The sequence below is a fragment of the Lithobates pipiens genome, unplaced genomic scaffold (genome assembly GCF_037356315.1).
Source record: "Lithobates pipiens isolate NorthernLeopardFrog02 unplaced genomic scaffold, aLitPip1_a1.2 Scaffold_16, whole genome shotgun sequence".
NCBI lineage: Eukaryota > Metazoa > Chordata > Amphibia > Anura > Ranidae > Lithobates > Lithobates pipiens.
The window spans coordinates 193722744-193743166 of NW_027507748.1; the positions used below are offsets into that span (position 1 = coordinate 193722744).

The 20423-nt window shown below is 44.1% G+C and overlaps 1 protein-coding gene and 1 long non-coding RNA gene across 2 annotated transcripts in view; one reads left to right on the top strand and one right to left on the bottom strand.

Moving 5' to 3' along the window:
- The window catches only part of LOC143982284 (uncharacterized), a 33282-nt gene extending 18182 nt beyond the window's left edge, over positions 1-15100 (bottom strand). The window contains exons 1-2 of the long non-coding RNA XR_013274426.1: positions 14930-15100; positions 14749-14832 (exon numbers count right to left, since the gene is read on the bottom strand). This is a non-coding gene — a long non-coding RNA (uncharacterized LOC143982284). The remainder of the gene's footprint in view (positions 1-14748; positions 14833-14929) is intronic.
- OTC (ornithine transcarbamylase) overlaps positions 14270-20423 on the top strand; it is a 139605-nt gene continuing 133451 nt past the window's right edge. Inside the window, exon 1 of the mRNA XM_077480865.1 lies at positions 14270-14499. Coding sequence (XP_077336991.1) covers positions 14426-14499 — 74 coding nt within the window. The 5' untranslated portion in view covers positions 14270-14425. The remainder of the gene's footprint in view (positions 14500-20423) is intronic.

Consider the following 20423-nt stretch of genomic DNA (forward strand, 5'->3'; position numbering starts at 1 on the left):
CCAGGCAATGGACGGGGCTAGGGGATTTACTCTCCTCTCTTCTTGGTTCAAAAGAAGAATGGCGAATTGAGGACTGTCATAAATGTGTCCCACCTGAACTGCTTCATCAAAAAAAAAGAGGTTCAAGATGGATATACTGGCCATGATCCAGCAGTCGGTCCAAACAGGAGACTAGCTAGTATCTATCAATCATCAGCCCATCTTCGTGCCCTTCAGTGTCTGAAAGTTATCGGCACCATGGGTGCCACGATACCCATGGTGAAGTGGACACAGTGGAGGATGCAAACCTTCCCGAAAGGATCCTCCAACAATGGTGATCAGACAGCAAGGACCAGCGCTTCTATCTGACACCGGCCATGAGGGCTTTGCTCCTCTGGTGGCTCAAGCGGAAGAATCTATGCAACTGTCACTCCATTGTCCCCATTATGTGGATTACAATAACGACGGATGCCAGCAACAAGGGCTGGGGTGCTCATTGTCTAATGGAGGTGGTGCAGGGCTCCTGGGATTTACCCTCTCGAGGGATAGTGTCAAACATTCTAGAGCTCTGGGCAGCGCTCCAGGTTCTCCAGGGTTCCACCATTTAATAGCAGGTTCCTCTGTGATGCTCAGATTGGACAACACAACAGCAGTGGCTTACATAAGGAGACAGGGGGAACTCGCAGCCTGTCCCTGCTGCAGGAGGTAGAATCGATTATGAACTGGGCGCAGAAGAACTTGGTCAACATATCGGCAGCGTATGTGCTAGGGGTCCAGAATGTTTAGGTGGATTTTCTCTCACGAGTCAGGCTGGACAACAACGAGTGGGCTCTCCACAAGGAAGTGTTCGAGTGGGTCTTAACCCTGAGGATTTCTCTGGAAGTTGACCTCTTCATGTCCCTATGCAACAACAAAATATTATTCCAGGTTCCAAGACCCTCAGGCCTACAGGATGGATGCCCTCACGGATCAATATCAAAAGGTTCCGCAGGGCCTTTGCTTTTCCTCCAGTCCCAATTATCCTCCAGTTCCTACAGAGACTCAGAACACTTCTCAGCTATCGGATCCAGTTCCCCTGCCCTTCAGACCAGACCAGACCTGTTGTCTCAGGGCATGGCCCTACACCCCTGCCCGGCTCACCTGCCCCCTGAAGGCCTGGTTCTTGAGAGGGGAAGGCTGGAGGTGTTAGGCTGACTGAAAAAGGTCATTCCTACACTCCTGAGTGTGAGAAGAAGCACCAACCAGGCCTATGAGCAGATATGGGCAAAATTTAAAAACCATATGTCTTCCAGAGCCAACCCATGTAGTGCCCCAGCGGTCCAGGATGTCCTAGGATTCCTGCAGTTGGGCTAGCCATGACAGGTATCGGCTATTTCTGCTTTCACTGGAGGGCCATGGGCCAGGCAGGCAATTGTTTGTCAATTCAAAAGGGCAGTCAGACTTAGGCCCCACAGGAAGTCCTTGATTTCTTCTCACAGCTTGACAAGCCACTCTTGATCAAGGAACTTGTTTTCAAAGCTACCTTTTTGCTAGCCAGCGCATCAGCTAAGAGAATATCCGAAAGCCTTGGGTTCAAAAGAGCCTTTCCTAACCTTTTTCCCCAGACAGAATGTTGCTAATTCCAATGCTGGGGGCTAACCCCAAAGTTACCTCAATCTTCCATGAGAATCAGGAAATCATGCTTCCCACCTTTAGATTAGCTGAAAGCTTGGAGGTGCATCCCCTCGATGTGGGGGATACCTTGAGATAATACCTGAAGGCCATGGCTCCCTTTTGACAGTTCAAGTATCTCTTTGTCTTCTTCCGCAGAACAAGGGGTTGCATGCCTCGATCAGATCCATCGCTGCTTGGATTGTACAGTCTATCCAATGGGCCTACAAAGTGAAGGGCTTGGCGCCTCCAGAGGCGGTGACAGCACATTCAACCAGAAGTGTCTTAACATCAAGGGCGGCCTCGCGACGTGTTGCCCCCAAAGTGATCTGCATAGCTGCCTCTTGGTCTTCGATCAACACACTTATGTCCCATTACTGTGTTAAAACAGCTGATTTATCTTCTGTTACTTTTGGCTTACAAGTACTGTCGGTTGGCGATGCTAATTAAATTTTTATTTGTTCAGCAATCTGCCCACCATGTATGCTGCCATGGAGTCTGTCAGGAAAACTGAAAATTTCCTGTGAAATACTTATCCTAATTTTCCTTTCCTGATGGACTCCATGGCAGGAAGGAAAATGACAAGTATTTGATAGGGAATTTTCAGTTTTTCTGAATTTTGGGTTTTCGCTAGCTGTGAGGCCGCGTACACACGGGCGGACTGTTCGCCCAACCTTGTCCGCTGAACAGTGTTTGGGCGGACAGTCCGCTCGTGTGTGGGCTTTCAGCGGACAGTTTCAGCAGACAGTTGGACGGACAATGTCTTTCGGAAATTCCGAAAAACTGTCCGCTGAAACTGTGTTTGAGCGAACAGTCCGCCCGTGTGTGGGCTTGTCCGCTGTACTTTCGAAATGAGCGGACTGTTCCCGCTCGGAAAGTCCGCCCATTTCGAGCGCGTGTACAGGTAGGCGGGGCCCGCGAAGGAGACGTCGCGGGCTCCGCCGCCTGGAATGGGCTTAAAGGGGAACCCCAACGCCGAAAAAAATCGGCGTGGGGGTTCCCCCCAAGTCCACACCAGACCCTTGTCCGAGCACGCTACCCGGCCGGCCAGGAAAGGGGGGCGAGCGAGCGCGCCCCCCCTCCTGAGCCGTACCAGGCCGCGTGCCCTCAACATGGGGGGTGCCTTGGGGAAGGGGGGGGCCGCGCGGCCCCCCCACCCCAAAGCACCTTGTCCCCATGTTGATGAGGACAAGGGCCTCTTCCCGACAACCCTGGCCGTTGGTTGTCGGGGTCTGCGGGCGGGGGGCTTATCGGAATCCGGGAGCCCCCTTTAAGAAGGGGGCCCCCGGATACCGGCCCCCCACCCTATGTGAATGAGTATGGGGTACAATGTACCCCTACCCATTCACCTGTGAAATAAAGTACAAATAAAAACACAACACAGGGGGAAAAAATATTTTATTGCACAGCCGGGGGTCTTCCGTCTTCGGGGGTCTTCTCGCCGGACTCCTCCGCTATGTGTGTGTAGCTCTTTTGCCAGCGGAGGAGTCCGGCTTTCTTCCTCCCCGCCGCCGGCCTCTTCTCCCGACTTCGGGGGTCTTGTCCCCCTCTTCGGTTCTTCTGCCGGGCCACCGCGCCTGGTCCGGTGGCCCGGTCTTCTGTCGCCGTCTTCCGTTCTTCTGTCGCCGCCTTCGGTTCTTCTGCCGGGCCACCGCGCCTTCTTGTAGCTCTTTTACAGGCGGTGGCCCGGTCTTCTGTCGCCGTCGCCGCCTTCCGTTCGTGTTCTTCTTCTTGTTCTTCTTGTTCTTCTCCTGGAGATGTTGACTCGACGAGCTCTCCGGCCGGAATGCCGGGGACGCGCTGTGCGGTCACTTATATAGTGACAATGGGGCGGGGTCACATGGTATATGTCACATGGGTTGATGTCACATGGGGACTATGACATCGTAAGGGGGCGGGGTCACCATGTGACATCAACCCATGTGACATATACCATGTGACCCCGCCCCATTGTCACTATATAAGTCACAGCGCAGGGCGGCTCTGGCATTCCGGCCGGAGGGAGCGACGTGTCAACATCGCCTGGAGAAGAACAAGAAGAACAAGAAGAAGAACACGAACGGAAGGCGGCGACGGCGACAGAAGACCGGGCCACCGCCTGTAAAAGAGCTACAAGAAGGCGCGGTGGCCCGGCAGAAGAACCGAAGGCGGCGACAGAAGAACGGAAGACGGCGACAGAAGACCGGGCCACCGGACCAGGCGCGGTGGCCCGGCAGAAGAACCGAAGAGGGGGACAAGACCCCCGAAGTCGGGAGAAGAGGCCGGCGGCGGGGAGGAAGAAAGCCGGACTCCTCCGCTGGCAAAAGAGCTACACACACATAGCGGAGGAGTCCGGCGAGAAGACCCCCGAAGACGGAAGACCCCCGGCTGTGCAATAAAATATTTTTTCCCCCTGTGTTGTGTTTTTATTTGTACTTTATTTCACAGGTGAATGGGTAGGGGTACATTGTACCCCATACTCATTCACATAGGGTGGGGGGCCGGTATCCGGGGGCCCCCTTCTTAAAGGGGGCTCCCGGATTCCGATAAGCCCCCCGCCCGCAGACCCCGACAACCAACGGCCAGGGTTGTCGGGAAGAGGCCCTTGTCCTCATCAACATGGGGACAAGGTGCTTTGGGGTGGGGGGGCCGCGCGGCCCCCCCCTTCCCCAAGGCACCCCCCATGTTGAGGGCACGCGGCCTGGTACGGCTCAGGAGGGGGGGCGCGCTCGCTCGCCCCCCTTTCCTGGCCGGCCGGGTAGCGTGCTCGGACAAGGGTCTGGTGTGGACTTTGGGGGAACCCCCACGCCGATTTTTTTCGGCGTTGGGGTTCCCCTTTAAGCCCATTCCAGGCGGCGGAGCCCGCGACGTCTCCTTCGCGGGCCCCGCCTACCTGTACACGCGCTCGAAATGGGCGGATTTGCCTCCTCCTTACGTGGGCGAGTCCGTTCATTTCAAAAGTTGAGCGAACTGTTTGCCCAACCTTGTTCGTCAAACAGTCCGCTCGTGTGTGGGCAAGTCCGCTCATGCAAATTTTGAGCGGACTGTTTGACAAACTGTTTGCCGAACAAGGTTGGGTGAACAGTCCGCGCGTGTGTACGCGGCCTAAGCCATAATCATTAAAATTAAAAGAAAGAAATGCTTAAGATATATCACTCAATAAAATATATATGTTTCACTTTTTAAATTGAATTACTGAAATTAATTAACTTTTTGATGATATTCTAATTTTATGAGATGCACCAGTATGTATGAATTTTAAACAAGCCCCTATATTTTAACTCTTAACCAAAAAAATACAACAACACTATTATTTAGAAAATAACATCCGATCTATGACTTTTTCTTCATCTCAAATTGTTCCTTACTCAAATTTCTATTTAATATCTACAAGCTTTTATGCACTGTGACGACTGCCAACATATAGTATACTATATGACAGACAGATATGTTACATAATATAACTGAATCATTAATATTATATTTAATTTTTAAGCAACTACTAGTCAGCTTTTTGTCTTTTCTTACTTTTAGGCTCCATGCACACTGAAGCTGATAAACTGCAGTTTATTGGAGTTTGGGCGTTTTTTGTAAAAGCCCATAAACTCCACTCTATGTTAGCCTATGTGTCCATGCACACATGGACGTTTTTCAGCTTTAATGAGCAGTGGAGTTTATGGGCTTTTTTCTGAACGCCAGAAATTCGCGTTCAAAGTGCCGTTTTTCAGCGGCAAAAAACGACAAACGCTCATTAACGCTCATTAACGCTCATTAACGCTCATTAACGCTCGTTCATTAGTGTTCGGCATTCTATTTTTCAATGCATTGTGGGATTTTTGGAGTGTCCTCTGTGTATTTTTATAAAAAACGCCCATTAACGCTAACGCTGTAAAACGCTCATTAACGCTCATTAACGCTAGTATAAAACGCTGTTAAAAGCAGGTTTTTCAACCAGCGTTTTCTGACAGCAATCTGGCGTCCAGAAATAGCTTTTTTGAGCTTCAGTGTGCATGGAGCCTTAGTCAGCAGTGGGAATTGTTTACCAATGACTTTGATCAATATGTTTTTTATTTATCTGTCACAGTTTTTTTCCTGAAGTTCTGAAATAGGAAAGATAGATTTTGATGAGCACAGGGCAGGGAATATTTACAGCCACATAGGTTCAAGTAACAGACAGTGTTATCTCTGAAAATCAACCTATATACATTATTTATGCGGAGAACAAGAATGACATATCACGTAAGCAGTCTCTTCAGGGACTGAGTGAAGGGTATTAGAAACATAGTAGCTGGAATCAAGAGAAACACTGTATGACCTCCAATGGAACCTCAGTTCCTGCACAGTAGAGTTTGTAAAATATAAATGAATTTACAGAACACGCATTACATCCATTTATTTAGTTAATTTAAAGTATAACTAAAGTCAAAACTTTTATAGTGATAGGCATTAGAACACCTGTCAATAAAATCTAAAATTTTGGATGGTCAATAGAACAGCCCTCTGAAGCCAGCATCCAATAAAAGCATAATATGGTCTTCTTTCTCTGGATCAGGGGACAACAGTACACTGGAAGCTCTCCAGGAACACCAGCTTCAGTACTTGAACTTGGCACATCTAGCACCTCGGGGCACATGCAATAAAGCCGACCATAGACAGATTAAAATTTTGATCCACCTGAGGGAAGGCTGGTTGTACTGAAATCGATCTGTTGATGGATTTCAGTACAACCAGATTGTTAGGGATTTTTTTTTGTCCATACAATCACTGCCGGCAGCGATAGCTGGCAGCAGTGTTCACTGTATTCTGATGGCGGGAAAACCTCCCACTGTCCCTCATTACTGACTGTGTTGATTGCAGAATCAAGCAATTATCTTTCCTTCAACCTGTGTTTAAAAGAAAAAACATGGCATAATCTATGGCTAGCCTACCAACACTTAAACCCCTGAACCCTGCACAGGCAGTCCCCGGGTTGTTCTTAAAGTGGGGTACCCCCTAACAAAAAATAAATAAATTATAAGTCAGCAGCTACAAATACTGCAGCTGCTGACTTTTAATAATCGAACACTTACCTGTCCCAGGGTCCAGCGATGTGGGGGAACGAAGCCCCCCCTCATTCCCCGCTCCGCTCGCGGCGCCGTCATTCGTACTGTGGGCACCCAGCTGTGGCTTCACAGTCAAGCACCCACTGCGCAAGCACGAGCGGCCCAGGGCGCCGTTATATGCTGCGCAGTCACCTGGGACACGTGACAGGTCCCAGGTGACTGTGCGGCGTGAGGGGAAGTGATGTCACCAGCCCGGGCAAGGAAGAAGGCAGACTACGAGGGACCCCCTAGCAACAGGTATTTAGAGGTGAGTAGAAAAAATCTTTTTTTTACCAATTTTTTTTATAAGAATTTAATTTTTTTTTTTAATTTTTTGATGGCAACACCACTTTAACCACTTGCCGACCAGCGCACACCGATGTACGTCGGCAGAATGGCACGGGCAGGCAAATGAGCGTACCTGTACGTCCCTTTAAATTTGCCGCCCTGTCATTGGGAGTGCGCCGCCGGCGGCACGCTCCCGCGCTGGTCGGGACCCCCGTGAGTCCGGTCGCGGGACCCGCAGACTCGATCGCCGCGGGCATACCCGCGATCGTCTCACGGAGCGGCCGAATGAAGAAATGTCGTTGTAAACAGCATTTCTCCATTCTGCCTAGCAACTAGTGACGCTGATCTCTGCTCCATGTGATTGGAGCAGAGATCAGTGTTCACTAAATTAAAGCCCAACCCCCCCACAGTTAGTAACACACCCCTAGGAACACTTAACCCCTACACTGCCACCCACTGCCAGTGTCACTTAACCCCTACACTGCCACCCACTGCCAGTGTCACTGCCAGTGTCATTTACACAGGAATCACTGCATTTATATAGCAGTGATTACTGTATAAATGACAATGGTCCCATAAATGTGTCAAAAATGTCCGATGTGTCCGCCACAATGTCACAGTCACAATAAAAATCGCTGATCGCCGCCATTACTAGTAAAAAAAAAATAATACAAAATTATTAATAAAAATGCCATAAAACTATCCCTATTTTGTAAACGCTATAACTTTTGCGCAAAGCAATCAATAATCGCTCATTGCAATTTTTTCTTACCAAAAATATGTAGAAGAATACGTATCGGCCTAAACTGAGGGAAAAAAATGTTTTTTTATATATTTTTGGGGGATATTTATTATAACAAAAAGTAAAAAATAATGCGTTTTTTTTAAAAGAGGTCACTCTATTCTTGTTTATAGCGCAAAAAATAAAAACCACAGAGGTGATCAAATACCACCAAAAGAAAGCTCTATTTGTGGGAAAAATAGGACGTCAATTTTGTTTGGGAGCTACGTCGCACGACCGTGCAATTGTCAGTTAAAGCGACGCAGTGTCGAATCGCAAAAAGTGGTCTGGTCTTTGACCAGCAAAATGGTCCGGTCTGTAAGTGGTTAAGTTGAATTTGTATGTAAGTCAGAACAGGTACATTTTTTTTAAATAGAACTCTAGCTAAAAATAATGTTTGAGTTTTTTGGATAGCATAAGAAAGGGTTAGCACCCCTGTAACATTTGTTTTGCTGTCTGTGCCCCTGTTCAGAAAATGTCACCTCACTTTCTGTCCCTGTGACAATTGGATTTCGAAAATGTTGTGTTGTCGAGGAAACAAGGATTGGTGATAATCTTCAGTGGAGACACCTTTTCCCATGATAACACTTATAGGAGTGAATCTCCATTCCTAGGGGTAGATTTCCTCTCACTTCCTGTTGTCTCCTTCCGTTTGTAAGTATGAGTCGTTTGTAAGTCGTATGTTTGTAACTTAGGGACTGCCTGTACACAGATTGCCAAGCTAAATGAATTATAGTTCAGGCACACACACTGATCCAGGCACCCCACTCTCCACGTAAGTCCCAGACAAACTGTGCTTTGTTGTTTGGTGGGTGGGGCTAAAATGGTGGTCAATACAGTTCCTTCCAGCAAAGCGAAAGGAGGGGGGCTTTCATTAGGCTGCAGCAACAGTCAAACAGTTCTAGGTTGCAGCAGTAGCCAAATACAGTCCTTCATTATGACTCCCCTTCTTCTGTGCTGTCCTTCAAGGCCAGGGAGAGCAACGGTCTTCAGCAGAACATCCTTCCAAGCAGCTTAAAGAGGCTGCTGGCAGGTGCTACACTAAAAGGGTGCAACTGTTACAGAGTTTATGAGGTTCTATTTCCCCCAATATATTATATAAATGTCATGTGCATACAGTGTTGCATGACCACCTGATTGCCAATTAAAGTAGCACAGTGCTGAATAGCAAAAAATGCCCTGGTCATAAAGGGGTAAAACCTTCCGGAGGTCAAGTGGTTAATGAGACTTTGAAAAAACAATCCTTTAAATTACATGGAAGGTGTCTTCAACTGTTTATGGTGCTATTGAACAGTGCAAACTTTATAGACAGCACGACCAATTCCATATTCTGGCACCATATTCAAGCATTACATATTGTGGATGTGTAAATGATTTTTTTAACTTTACTTGGCTTAGATATAGAATCACCAGCCCAATATGATTAATTTCATTATTAAGTTTTATATACCCCTCCTCCCCCCCCCCTTTTTTTTCTCTTTGTTTTGTCCTCACAACTGGGTATATCTGATCCCCTGCCTTCCACTTTAATACTACAACTCCTGCCCCCTCTCTTCCTTTTCCTTCCACCTTAATCTTTTCCCTAGTCTCCCCATTCCCCAACCTTCTTCTTCTCTCTCTTTCTCTCTCTCTCTCTCTCTCCTTTCTTCCACCACCCTGTTAGGTGGACTTCGCACTAGACAATCCCACTGTCAGGTCACCTGAGGCTAGGTGCCAGATGCACACAGCTGGGGTCAGGAGCGCACCGCTAAGCTTGTGGACCCTTCGGCTGAGTGCTGCGAAGGGAACTCTGGGTGGTTTGGGAAAGGAGCTCCATCTGAGCACCGACACAGATCCAACAGGGAGCTAGAGCATAGATTCCCCAGGGCGCAGGGTATAAGAGCCAGCAGGTTTTCACTAGAGCCTCTGAGTGTGAGGATGGACTTCACTGCAGCTGACTCCAAGTTGCAGCCCTGAGGCTTATGGCAGGCTCTGGTGGTTGAAGAGCAAACAGCAGTGCAGGGCAACAAGGAATAGTCAGAAGGACAAGCCAAGGGTCGGGGTAACAAGCAGACAGGGATGGTCAGGAGAACACGCCAAAGGTCGGGGGAACAAGCAGACAGGGATAGTCAGGAGAACAAGCCAATATCGGTTCACGGAATCAAACATAGAGCACATGGCAAGAAACACACAGGGGGGCCTAAACACATTATTACTCAGGCAAGGGTGGCTTGCCGTGCACAGTGTTAAATAGTGTTTCCTGTTAGAGGCTTGGGTGCAGCCATTCTGAGAAAAGATTACTTAAACATGCAGATGTGAGAGCGCGGTCCCTAAGCTGATACACAGACCAGAGGTAAGCAGACACACAGGGCATGAAACATTACTGCAGATACATAACACCCACAGAGTCTTTATACCAGGCTGAGCGAACATATGGGACCTCAGACTTCCAGTCCTCAGGCCCTGTACCTTGCTCCACATTTAGGCCATTATTCATGCCCATGCTATTTCCCCCAGTTTAGATGCTATACACCATATATTCCCCCATTCCCACCTTTTCTTTCTTTACACCTACGTTTGTAAGGCTGATCGAGATTTACAAGCGGCGGACAGTTCATAAAGGGCACCTTTCTATTAGGTCTTTTTTTTTTAAGCACATGAGTAGAGCCTGAGGCTCTAATTGGCTTGAAAAGGGTTGGGCTTGGGCAGTGCCCTGCGCCCTGAACCCTCCCACTTATGATACTAGCGAATCAATATTTTCTATTGGTTTCCAGCTTCTCCTCCTTGTCAATCAAGACAGCAGGCAAAACTAAAGAAGACTGGGTTGGCTGGGAGAAGAAGCCGGGGAAGCTGTGGCACAGTAACCACTACAGGGTTGAGTGCGGACCTGGGGGGGTTTGTTTGCCGCCGCCAAAAATATTTAGCACCAGCAGCCACTGCTTACAAGTAAACACTGTTTTGGGAACATACACCCATGTGAGGTTTTCACGGCTTCTGATGAGAATAACCTACTGACCTACCCAAGAGTGTTTTAGCTCATTTATTTCTTCGCATTTGATGTGTTTCCTTGGTTAACCACTTCAGCCTCTGAAGAATTTACCCCCTTAATGACTAGGTAATTTTTTGCGATACGGCACTGCGTCGCTTTAACTGACGGTCGTGTCTTTTTTTTTGTTTATAGCACCAAAAATAAAAACCGCAGAGGTGATCAAATACCACCAAAAGAAAGCTCTATTTGTGGGAAAAAAAGACATACATTTTGTTTCGGTACAGCGTCGCATTACTGCGTGATTTACTGTGACACTGTGTGACGCTGTACCAAAACAAAATGTATTTCTTTTTTTCCCACAAATAGAACTTTCTTTTGGTGGTATTTGATCACCTCTGCGGTTTTTATTTTTTGCACTATAAACAAAAAAAATTAAATTTTTGAAATAAAAAATAAAAAAAACTATATTTTTTACTTTCTGCTATAATACATATCCAAAAAATAAATATATAGAAAAACACATTTATTCATCAGTTTAGGTCAATATGTATTCTGCTGCATATTTTTGGTAAAAAATAATTAGCAATAAGCATATATTGATTGGTTTGCGCAAAAGTTATAGTGTCTACAAAATAGGGGATAGATTTAGGGACGTTTAATTTTTTAAAATTGTTTTTACTAGTAATGGCGGCGATCTGTGATTTTCAGCAGGACTGCAGCGGACACATTTGACCCCAAGAGACACTTTTTGGGGACCAGTGACATTATTACAGTGATCAGTGCTAAAAAAAATGCACTGATCAATGTATAAATGACACTGGCAGAGAAGGAGTTAACACTAGGGGATGATCAAGGGATTAACTGTGTTCCCTGGGTGTTTTCTAACTTTGTGGGGGATGGGCTTACTAGAACAACACAGAGATCGCTGTTCCTGATCACTAGGAACAGCAGATCTCTGAGTTTTCCCCTGTCAGAACAGGGATCCACCCTGTTTACATAGGCAGATCCCCGTTCTGCCTCTCTGTACAGCAATCAAGTCAGCCGGACCCCACAATACCACAAGCATGGACCGGTTTGCGCAGCTGAGCCGCCTTGCAGCAGTATATTTGTGGAGGGCGGTAGGCAAGTTGTTAAGAATTTAAGATGTGACGTCCTCCAGTCTGCAAATATACCTACAATGTACATGCCAATTGTTATACTTTTTGTTGGAATTCCATAAAACCTGAATATATATTTTAATAATTTTTTTCACACAAGTGTAGCTTTCTTTTGTTGGTATTTAAGTACCACTGGGTTTTTTATTTTTGCTAAATAAACAAAAAAAAGATCAAAAATGTTAACAAAAACCAATTTTCTTTGTTTCTGGTATGAAATTTAAGAAATAAATAACCATTCTTCATATATTTATGTCAAAATGTATTCTGCTATGATTCTTTGATGAAAATAACCCAAATCAGTATATATTATTTTTATTTATTATATATTATAGACATTTAGTCTGTAGGAAATTATAGTTCACAAACTATGGTATATACTGAATATTTGACAATTTATCAATCCTTATGTACTGACGGCCTACCTCATTTTTTGAGTCCCAAAAATGGCAGGACAGACAAAAATATCCCTCAAACTACCCATTTTTGGAAAGTACACAGTCCAAAGTATTTATTAAGAGGCATGGCAAGTTTTTTGAAAAAAAATAAAATTTAAAAAAAAAAAAATATATATATATATATATATATATATATATATATATATATATATATATATTATTTATTTATTTTTTCCAAAGTTTCTTTTTCCTTTTTTTTATTAATTTTTAAAAATTTAAACATTTTTTTACTGTACTATTCTAGGGAAGTGGTCAGGATTTTTTTTTTAAGACTTTATGATTACTTATACCAGTGAGTTTAATTGGTATAAGAAACCATTTTTCCTGAATAAAACTGATTCATTCAGTATCTTTTGTTGTGATTAGCTGTGATTGGCCAAAGCTAATCACATGACACAGATGGGCTGTGATTGGCCCTGTCTGTACCATGTGATCACTGTGAACAATCACAGCTAGTGACACAATTTTATACAATGGATGGTATTAAAGAAAGCCATCTATTGTTTACAATTGTCATGTGATCTGCTATGATTGGTCACAGATCTCATGGCATTGGCAGCAGGCTAGTGATCAGTCATCGGCTGTGTCCATTGGACACAGCCGGTGACAGATTGAGCTACTGCACAGTTGTGCGAACAGAGCCTTCTGAGAGGACATCATATCACATCCACTCAGAATTAGGAAAGTCCCGTCTGGCCGATAGCAGATTGATGAGGTGTTAATAATTAATTTCTTAAAGAGGAGGGCCGGTTTTAAATTTTTTTTTTTAAAAGTCAGCAGCTGCAAACACTGTAGCTGCTGACTTTTAATAAGCACACTTACCTGTCCAGGGCGCCCGCGATGTCGGCCGCCCGAGGCTGAGCCGTCCCTCGGCTCTCGGGTCCCGGCGCCGCCATTTTGGCTAAGGGAAACAGGCAGTGGAGCCTTTCGAGTTGTGCAGCTCTTTGTGAATGGGGCGCACTGTGTTCTGGGACACACAGTTCCCAGAACACAGCGCGACCCATTACCCAGAAGACGCCGCACAGAAGAGAGAAGACAGAAGATCACTGCGGAGGAGGAAGAGGCAGATTAGGACGATGTGCCTAGCAACAGGCATTTCTGGTAAGTTAAAAAAAAACATTTTTTTTCATTTTTTTTTCTGATTTTTTTCTAAATTTTAATGTATTTTTTTTTTCAGGGTGGCCCTCCACTTTAAGCGTTTAATAAAGTGTCCAGACAGAGGGCAAAAAAGCACTTCACAACCACAACCCCACATTTTCCAAACCCCCTCTCATCCCTGTATCTCACATTATTCCAAAATATTCAGATTATCTAAATTAGGTATGTGTTTGTTAGAAAGTGACATACATCAGGACAGTATGCAAACAACCTAAATTGGCAGCAAATAACAAGAGACCAGGGAATTTTTATCTTACAATAAACATTTACATTTCTTAGTTGAGAGACAATAGCCACAAATATCATTCAGTGGCTGGCAAGTATGTAAACAGCTTGGTTAGGTCACAGTAAAAGTGGTAGAGATGAGGCAGATTATACAAGGTAGAGCTTAGATTTATATTGAAGCCAGAGAATTTCAGACTTTGACTGAAATTAAATCAGAATGGGATTCTAATGCAGCTTTCATGGCCAGTACAAGTAATACCAGACATCCCGTAGTATCTGCTCTTAGCAACACTTTCTCTTTTGAAACATTTAACTGAAATACAGATTTACTTTTAAAAGACACTGTCATTGTGACAGTGCCTCCCTACAATCCTAATGTGCAGTTGATGTAATCTCTTTACCAATTTAAAAAGGAGGCTGAATGTTCTGTTATTTTTATGAGACAAAAATTAATCAGTTAGCTTAAACAGCAATCTGTATTTCCACAGATAAGGTAAATATTACACAAGACAACTGACTGTGCAAAGAGATTTTTTTCCCTTGTCCAGTACAGATCTGGCACTTTGATCAATTGGGAAATCACTATAATTGTTCATACACATGTGAAAAGCTGAGCTTTAAGTGATTCTGGACAGAACTGAAAAACGTTTACAATAAACTACAAACGTGTGCTTACTAGTGGAAAAATCTGCAAGCAGCTCAAAATGCTACATCATATGAGAACTATCATTAATGCTTCATGGAGATATGGTAATAAGTGCATTGTTCGTCAGTTTGGGTGAGTTTTATTTTTAATCATCTCAACTATATATATTTATTTCTATCATTGCTGACTTGTTTCTAAAAATGCTGTCTGGCTGTCGTGTTGTGTCTGTGAGGGGTATTTACAGTGGCAGCTGGTGCTCCATATTTTTGTTGGGGGGCATCAAACAAACCACCCGACCGCCCCATCAATGGGTTGCTCAGCCAACAACCCCCCCCCCACCCTGTTGCTCACTCATCTGCCCCCAAAAGGCCCCGCACTTACCCCATCCAGGTGACGTGCAGCTTCATTGACTTGGGTTGTGAACAAGCAAGCTATCGCTTGTGAAAGGTCTACCATTGCCTGTATCTGTCAATAGAGATAACATCAAGATAATTTGGAGTTCCAATGTGTGACCAATTCCTTGTCTTGTTCGTCTTCCACGGGGGTGAGCCGAGGTCCTCACCTGTGATTTTGCCCGGAACGGTGTGCTTCTCTTTGTTTTCTGCTGCTACCCCATGCGTCTCCTCCTCAGAAGCTTCTCTTTGCTTCTGTTCCCGGCCGGGCCAATGTGATCGCTTCTCCTCTCAGCCAGTCGGGTAAAGACCCACTTCCTGATTGCCAGGAAAGAAAAGAGAAGCAGGAAGACAATAGTGAATATTGTGAATATCTGCACCCCGAGCCCAACCTTTCTGAAGCCAATTAGAGCCTCAGGCTTAAATCATGTGCTTAGAAAAAAAACACTGAAATCCATGCGTTCGGCGCCATGCATGCAGATTAGGGGCCGTGCGCATGGATTGGGGGGCGGGGGTGGTGCCCCTGTGCCCCTATTGGAGTGTCCGCCAATGGGTATTTATAAAAACTGGAGCAACTAGAATCTAGAGCAGATACTGTAGGTATGGAAACCAATCAACTATCTTTAATTTTCAAAGTTTAACTGAACAAACTGAGGATAGGAGATGAATGGTTGCTGTGAAAAGTTACTCCAGTTTATGTCTGCTCCAGTTTTAGTATATTCTCTCCAATGTCTTAAATACTTTCTTCACTCTGCTGGAACAAGTATTCAGATCGGTAGTTCTGACATGAGTCTGACTCTACTGTTGTTTGTTTTATTTTGGATCAATTGCTCAGAATGTACTGAAGACAGAAATATTGATGAGGTACTGTAAACTGGTACTGAATGTTTTTATAAGTTTCCTTTATTGTGATATATACTGGAACTGGGTCTTTCGGTAATCACAATTAACTGTACAGTATACTGTACAGCTGGCTCTTTTACTAAGCACAGATCACCTTCAAAATATATTGGGACAGATTTTTTCAGTAAGCTGTATGTATAGCAAGAGTGATGTATACTTTGCCTGGGTCTTTTAATAAGCACAGTTCACCTTGTAGTATATTAGGCCTAGGTCATTTAATAAGCACAGTTCACTACAATGTATGCTGGGACTGGGTCTTTCAATAGACACAGTTCTCTGTGATGTATACTCAGGGCCAGCATACATTTATTTAATATTGACTGGACCCTGGGCAAACATTTTTTGGGCCCCCTCTTCCACGCAATTTCGCTATCCACATGCTTTGAGACATAGAATAAATAGCAGCTAGACTCAAAATCGGTTTACTGATTCAGATCAGGCAGTGATTGTGATTGGTTGCCAGAGGTTACAGTGTATCATTACCACTCACTGACTAGCTGCTAGAGGTTACAGCACACATTATGGCTCACTGTTATTTTCTAGAGGTTACAGAACATGACTTCTGCTTGTTGATAGGTTGCTAGATATTACTGTACATCAATACTGCTCACTGATTGATTACTGGAGGTTACTGAACATCTATACTACTCACTAATTGGTTGCTAGAGGTTACTGCACATTATTGCTGCTCATTGATTGGTTGCAAGAGGTTAGTGTACATCATTACTGCTCACTGATTGGTTGCTAAAGATTACAGCACATAATCTCCTCACTGCCTCCCTGCGTATTCGCATGCACCAAAATGCTATTTTGAAGAAGGGTTCCACCTCCAATTTGCTTACTTTTGCAGAACAGGCTGATTTTAGGCTTAATGACCACAGTTGTAGGCAGGACTTTCAAGCATGCCCCTTTACCTCCCCAGTGGGCAGCATTCAGCAGAAGTAATGGTGGATGTGACCTCAGGGGGACATGATGTACATATGAATGCCGCCTCTATTTACATATCAATGCCATATTCCACAATTATTTACATATTAATGCTGTAACTATTTACATATCAATGCAGGTTATTTTCATGTAAACACAGGGTCTGCAGGTGAGTCATCTGCACATGGCAATAGGGCAGAGCTGGGCAGCAGCAGCAGAAGTTTTCACAGAGATATCGGGACACGGCATGGGACTAAAACTTCAAGGGATAAGGGAATTTAAACTGGGATAGTTGGCAAGTATGATGGGGCCCAGAGCAGCTGCCCCTTTTGCCCTGCCTTGAAAGCGGTCCTGTGTATACTGAGATTTGGTGTTTCAGTAAGCACAGTTCATTGTGATGTGTGTAAGGACTTGGTCCTTCATTAAGCACAGTTACATATTTCTGTATGGAAGTAATCTTCTTTTGAAGCCTAAAAGTGGTAGTATTTGTGTGGTTATAATGTGAGATGGGCAGTATTAAACAAGTTTAATCACTGATCCTTTTTTACTACCTCACCTTCTTACCTACTACCCCACAATGTGTTACTTAGAACTTTTAAGAAAATAAAATGAGGAAATTAAGGCAGGCCATACTGTAGATGATGCGATTTTCTTTCCTGTAAACACGAGTTGCAGGAAAGAAAATCACTAGATTCCCCCATCAACACTGACTGAATTGATTCCGCAGAGCTATTGTGTTCTCCCAGCTGGGGAGTGGGGCAGGGGGAGCCATCCCTCCCGGGAGATCACATTGATTGTTGATAGTGGCTAAACCCGAGGGCAATAATCGCATGCAAGAAACCCGACATGCTAGTTGTACCCAAGTTGATCGATGGATCGACTTGGGTACAATCAGCCTGCCCATAAAGGGATTGCATCTCGGCCAAATCAGCAGGGATTTCAACCATCTATGGCCCGCTTAATATTTTATCTGTAGGATCTGTTTATTTATCTTATTTGTGGTATATAGAAAAGCACATTTAAAAAAGACCACCCAAAGTGTTGCTCCGGCAGCGGCCCTTTGATGCTGCAATTCAGAAAGTTATGCACATAGGAGTTTTAATAACACACATTAATTTTCCCAGATCTTCAATTTGTCAAGTTATTCTTTAACAAAAAATATTCAACGAATAGCCTCTGGCTCAGTTTTTACTGCACATCACTGCCTAGTCCAGACCACTGGTGTTTCCAATTTTTTTTGCTCTTACTACTTTCTCCTGCTTTATTTCTTTTACTTTATTTGTTTTTAACAAGTTGCAGTAAATTAAAAGCTAAAACTAAGAGGCTTTTGAATACATGTGGTTTATGGTAGAAAAAGAAATTCAATGATTTTCTTATATCAATTGCTTTTTGCTCCTTTTTTGTGGAAATTTCATAACCTGATTTTTCCTGCCCATCTGTTGACTTACTCTTAATGTTAAGGTCATGTGGAAATGAAGAGAGTAAGCGATGCAGGTGACATAAGCATATTGTCTCCGGACTGACCTTTAAGGCCAGCCAGGATTGCAAAACATTTAACTGTGCAGATACATTTCTGAATTAGTAGACACCTTTTTCAGTCTGCAAAATGTACCTAAAGACAAAACTTTTCTTTTTTTTAGTTTTGGATAGTGTAGGGAATGGTTAGACATGACACTAATCTATTGGGGATGTTGGGAGTAAGGGCAAATCCCCTAATGGAAAGCTTTAATTGAATTAGTATCCCAATTGGAAGATTTTCTCTCTATTTTAACTGTACAAAAGGAACTAAAAAATAAAAATGACAGGGGTTTTAACCCTTACTTAGTCAAAACGGAAAGGTTCTAGTGATACAAAGGTCCCCTTGTCATATTCTGATTAGGCCTAAAATTTGAAGAAGGACACAAACCTAAAAACCTTTAGTATACAGTACGCCAACATTTTCATAGAATTTGTGCTATTTGTTTTTATTGTGGGATGTGTAAAATGTACTTAAAGTGACACTAAAGGTAATTATTATTTTTTTTTAAATAACAAACATGTCATACTTACCTCCAATGTGCAGCTCGTTTTGCACACAGTGGCCCCCGATCCTGGTCTTCTGGGTTCTCTCTGCAGCTGTCTCGGCTCCTCCCTGCATGAGATAACCCCCTGGGAGAAGCGATCTCCTGGGGGGGCTACCTTGCGGGCACGCTCCACTTCATTGGATTTGATTGACAGCAGCAGGAACCAATGGCTGCGCTGCGATAAATCTATCCAATCAACAGCCGAGAACCCCCTAGCAGAGAGAAGGCATGTCCCCGTGGGACAAGTTTGAGGGTTCAGGTAAGTAAAACGGGGGGGGGGGGGGACTTTGAATGTGGCATGGTTGTTGGTGCCAGACAGGCTGGTCTGAGTATTTCAAAAACTGTTGATCTACTGGGATTTTCATTCACACACACCCATCTCTAGGGTTTACAGAGATTGGTCCAAAAAGAGAAAATATCCAGTAAGTGGCAGTTGTGTGGACAAAAATGGCGTGTTGCTGTCAGAGATCAGAGGAGAATGGGCAGACTGGTTTGAGGTGACAGAAAGGCAACAGTAACTCAAATAACCACTTGCTACAACCAAGGTATGCAGGATACCATCTCGGAATGCACAACACATCGAACCTTGAAACAGATAGGTAACAGCAGCCAAAGACCACACCAGGTGCCACTCCTGTCAGCCTAGAACAGGAAACTAAGGATACAATTCTCATAGGCTCACCAAAATTGGACAATAGAAGATTAGAAAAACATTGCCTGGTCTGAGGAGTCTCGATTTCAGCTGCGTTATTCAGATAGTAGGGTCAGAATTTGGCACAAATAACACAAAAGCGTGGATCCATCCTGCCTTGTATCAATGGTTCAGGCTGGTGATGGTAGTATAATAGTGTGCAGGGTATTTTCTTGCCACATTTGGGCCCCTTAGTACCAATTGAACATTGTTTAAATGCCACAGCCTACCTGAGAATTGTTGCTGACCATGTCCATTCCTTTATGACTAAAGTGTACCCTTCTTCTGATGGCTACTTCCAGCAGGATAATGCACCATGTCACAAAGCTCAAATCATCTCAAACTGGTTTCTTTAACATGACAATGAGGTCACTATAATCAAATGGCCTCCACAGTCACCAGATCGTAATCCAATAGAGCACCCGCATATGTACCCGCATATGTAAACTGCAACTGTCACTAGGGTAACTTCAGTTTTCTCATTGATAATTGCACACACCCAGTACAATTGGTTCATTTCATCTCATTCGATGTGTCTTGGTAGGCAATTAGTAGGTGTTTTCAGTCAATGAACCCTTGCCAATCTCATTCATATCACTTCTAATATATCTTTGAAATTATTTTTTTTATTTTTTTACCCAAATCTTTCAATACATTACAAAGAACAGAGACGAGTTTCTAAACCCAATAAATTAATATTTTCAGATCTTGATCTTTAAAGGTGACCATATACTGCAATCAGATCTAAAATAAATTAGATTTATTGTAAGAGCCTGTTTGATTTCCTATAATTTGAATTAATTGTTCAAGTGCATCTTCCTATTACCTATTTTGCCTGAATATTGAGTTGCACAGAGATTGGCCGATTAGATTGCACAGGGCATGCCCATCTTAAGTGCCAATTTGGAATGTAGATATGCCATGACTCCCTTTTATTTTCCAAACAATATTTCTTGGGCATTATACAAGGCATATGAGAAACCACCTTTTTTCAAAACATGCTAGAGTGATCAGGAATCTTCAAACTATGGCTCTCCAGCTGTTGTGGAACTACACATCCCATGAGGCATTTTAAAACTC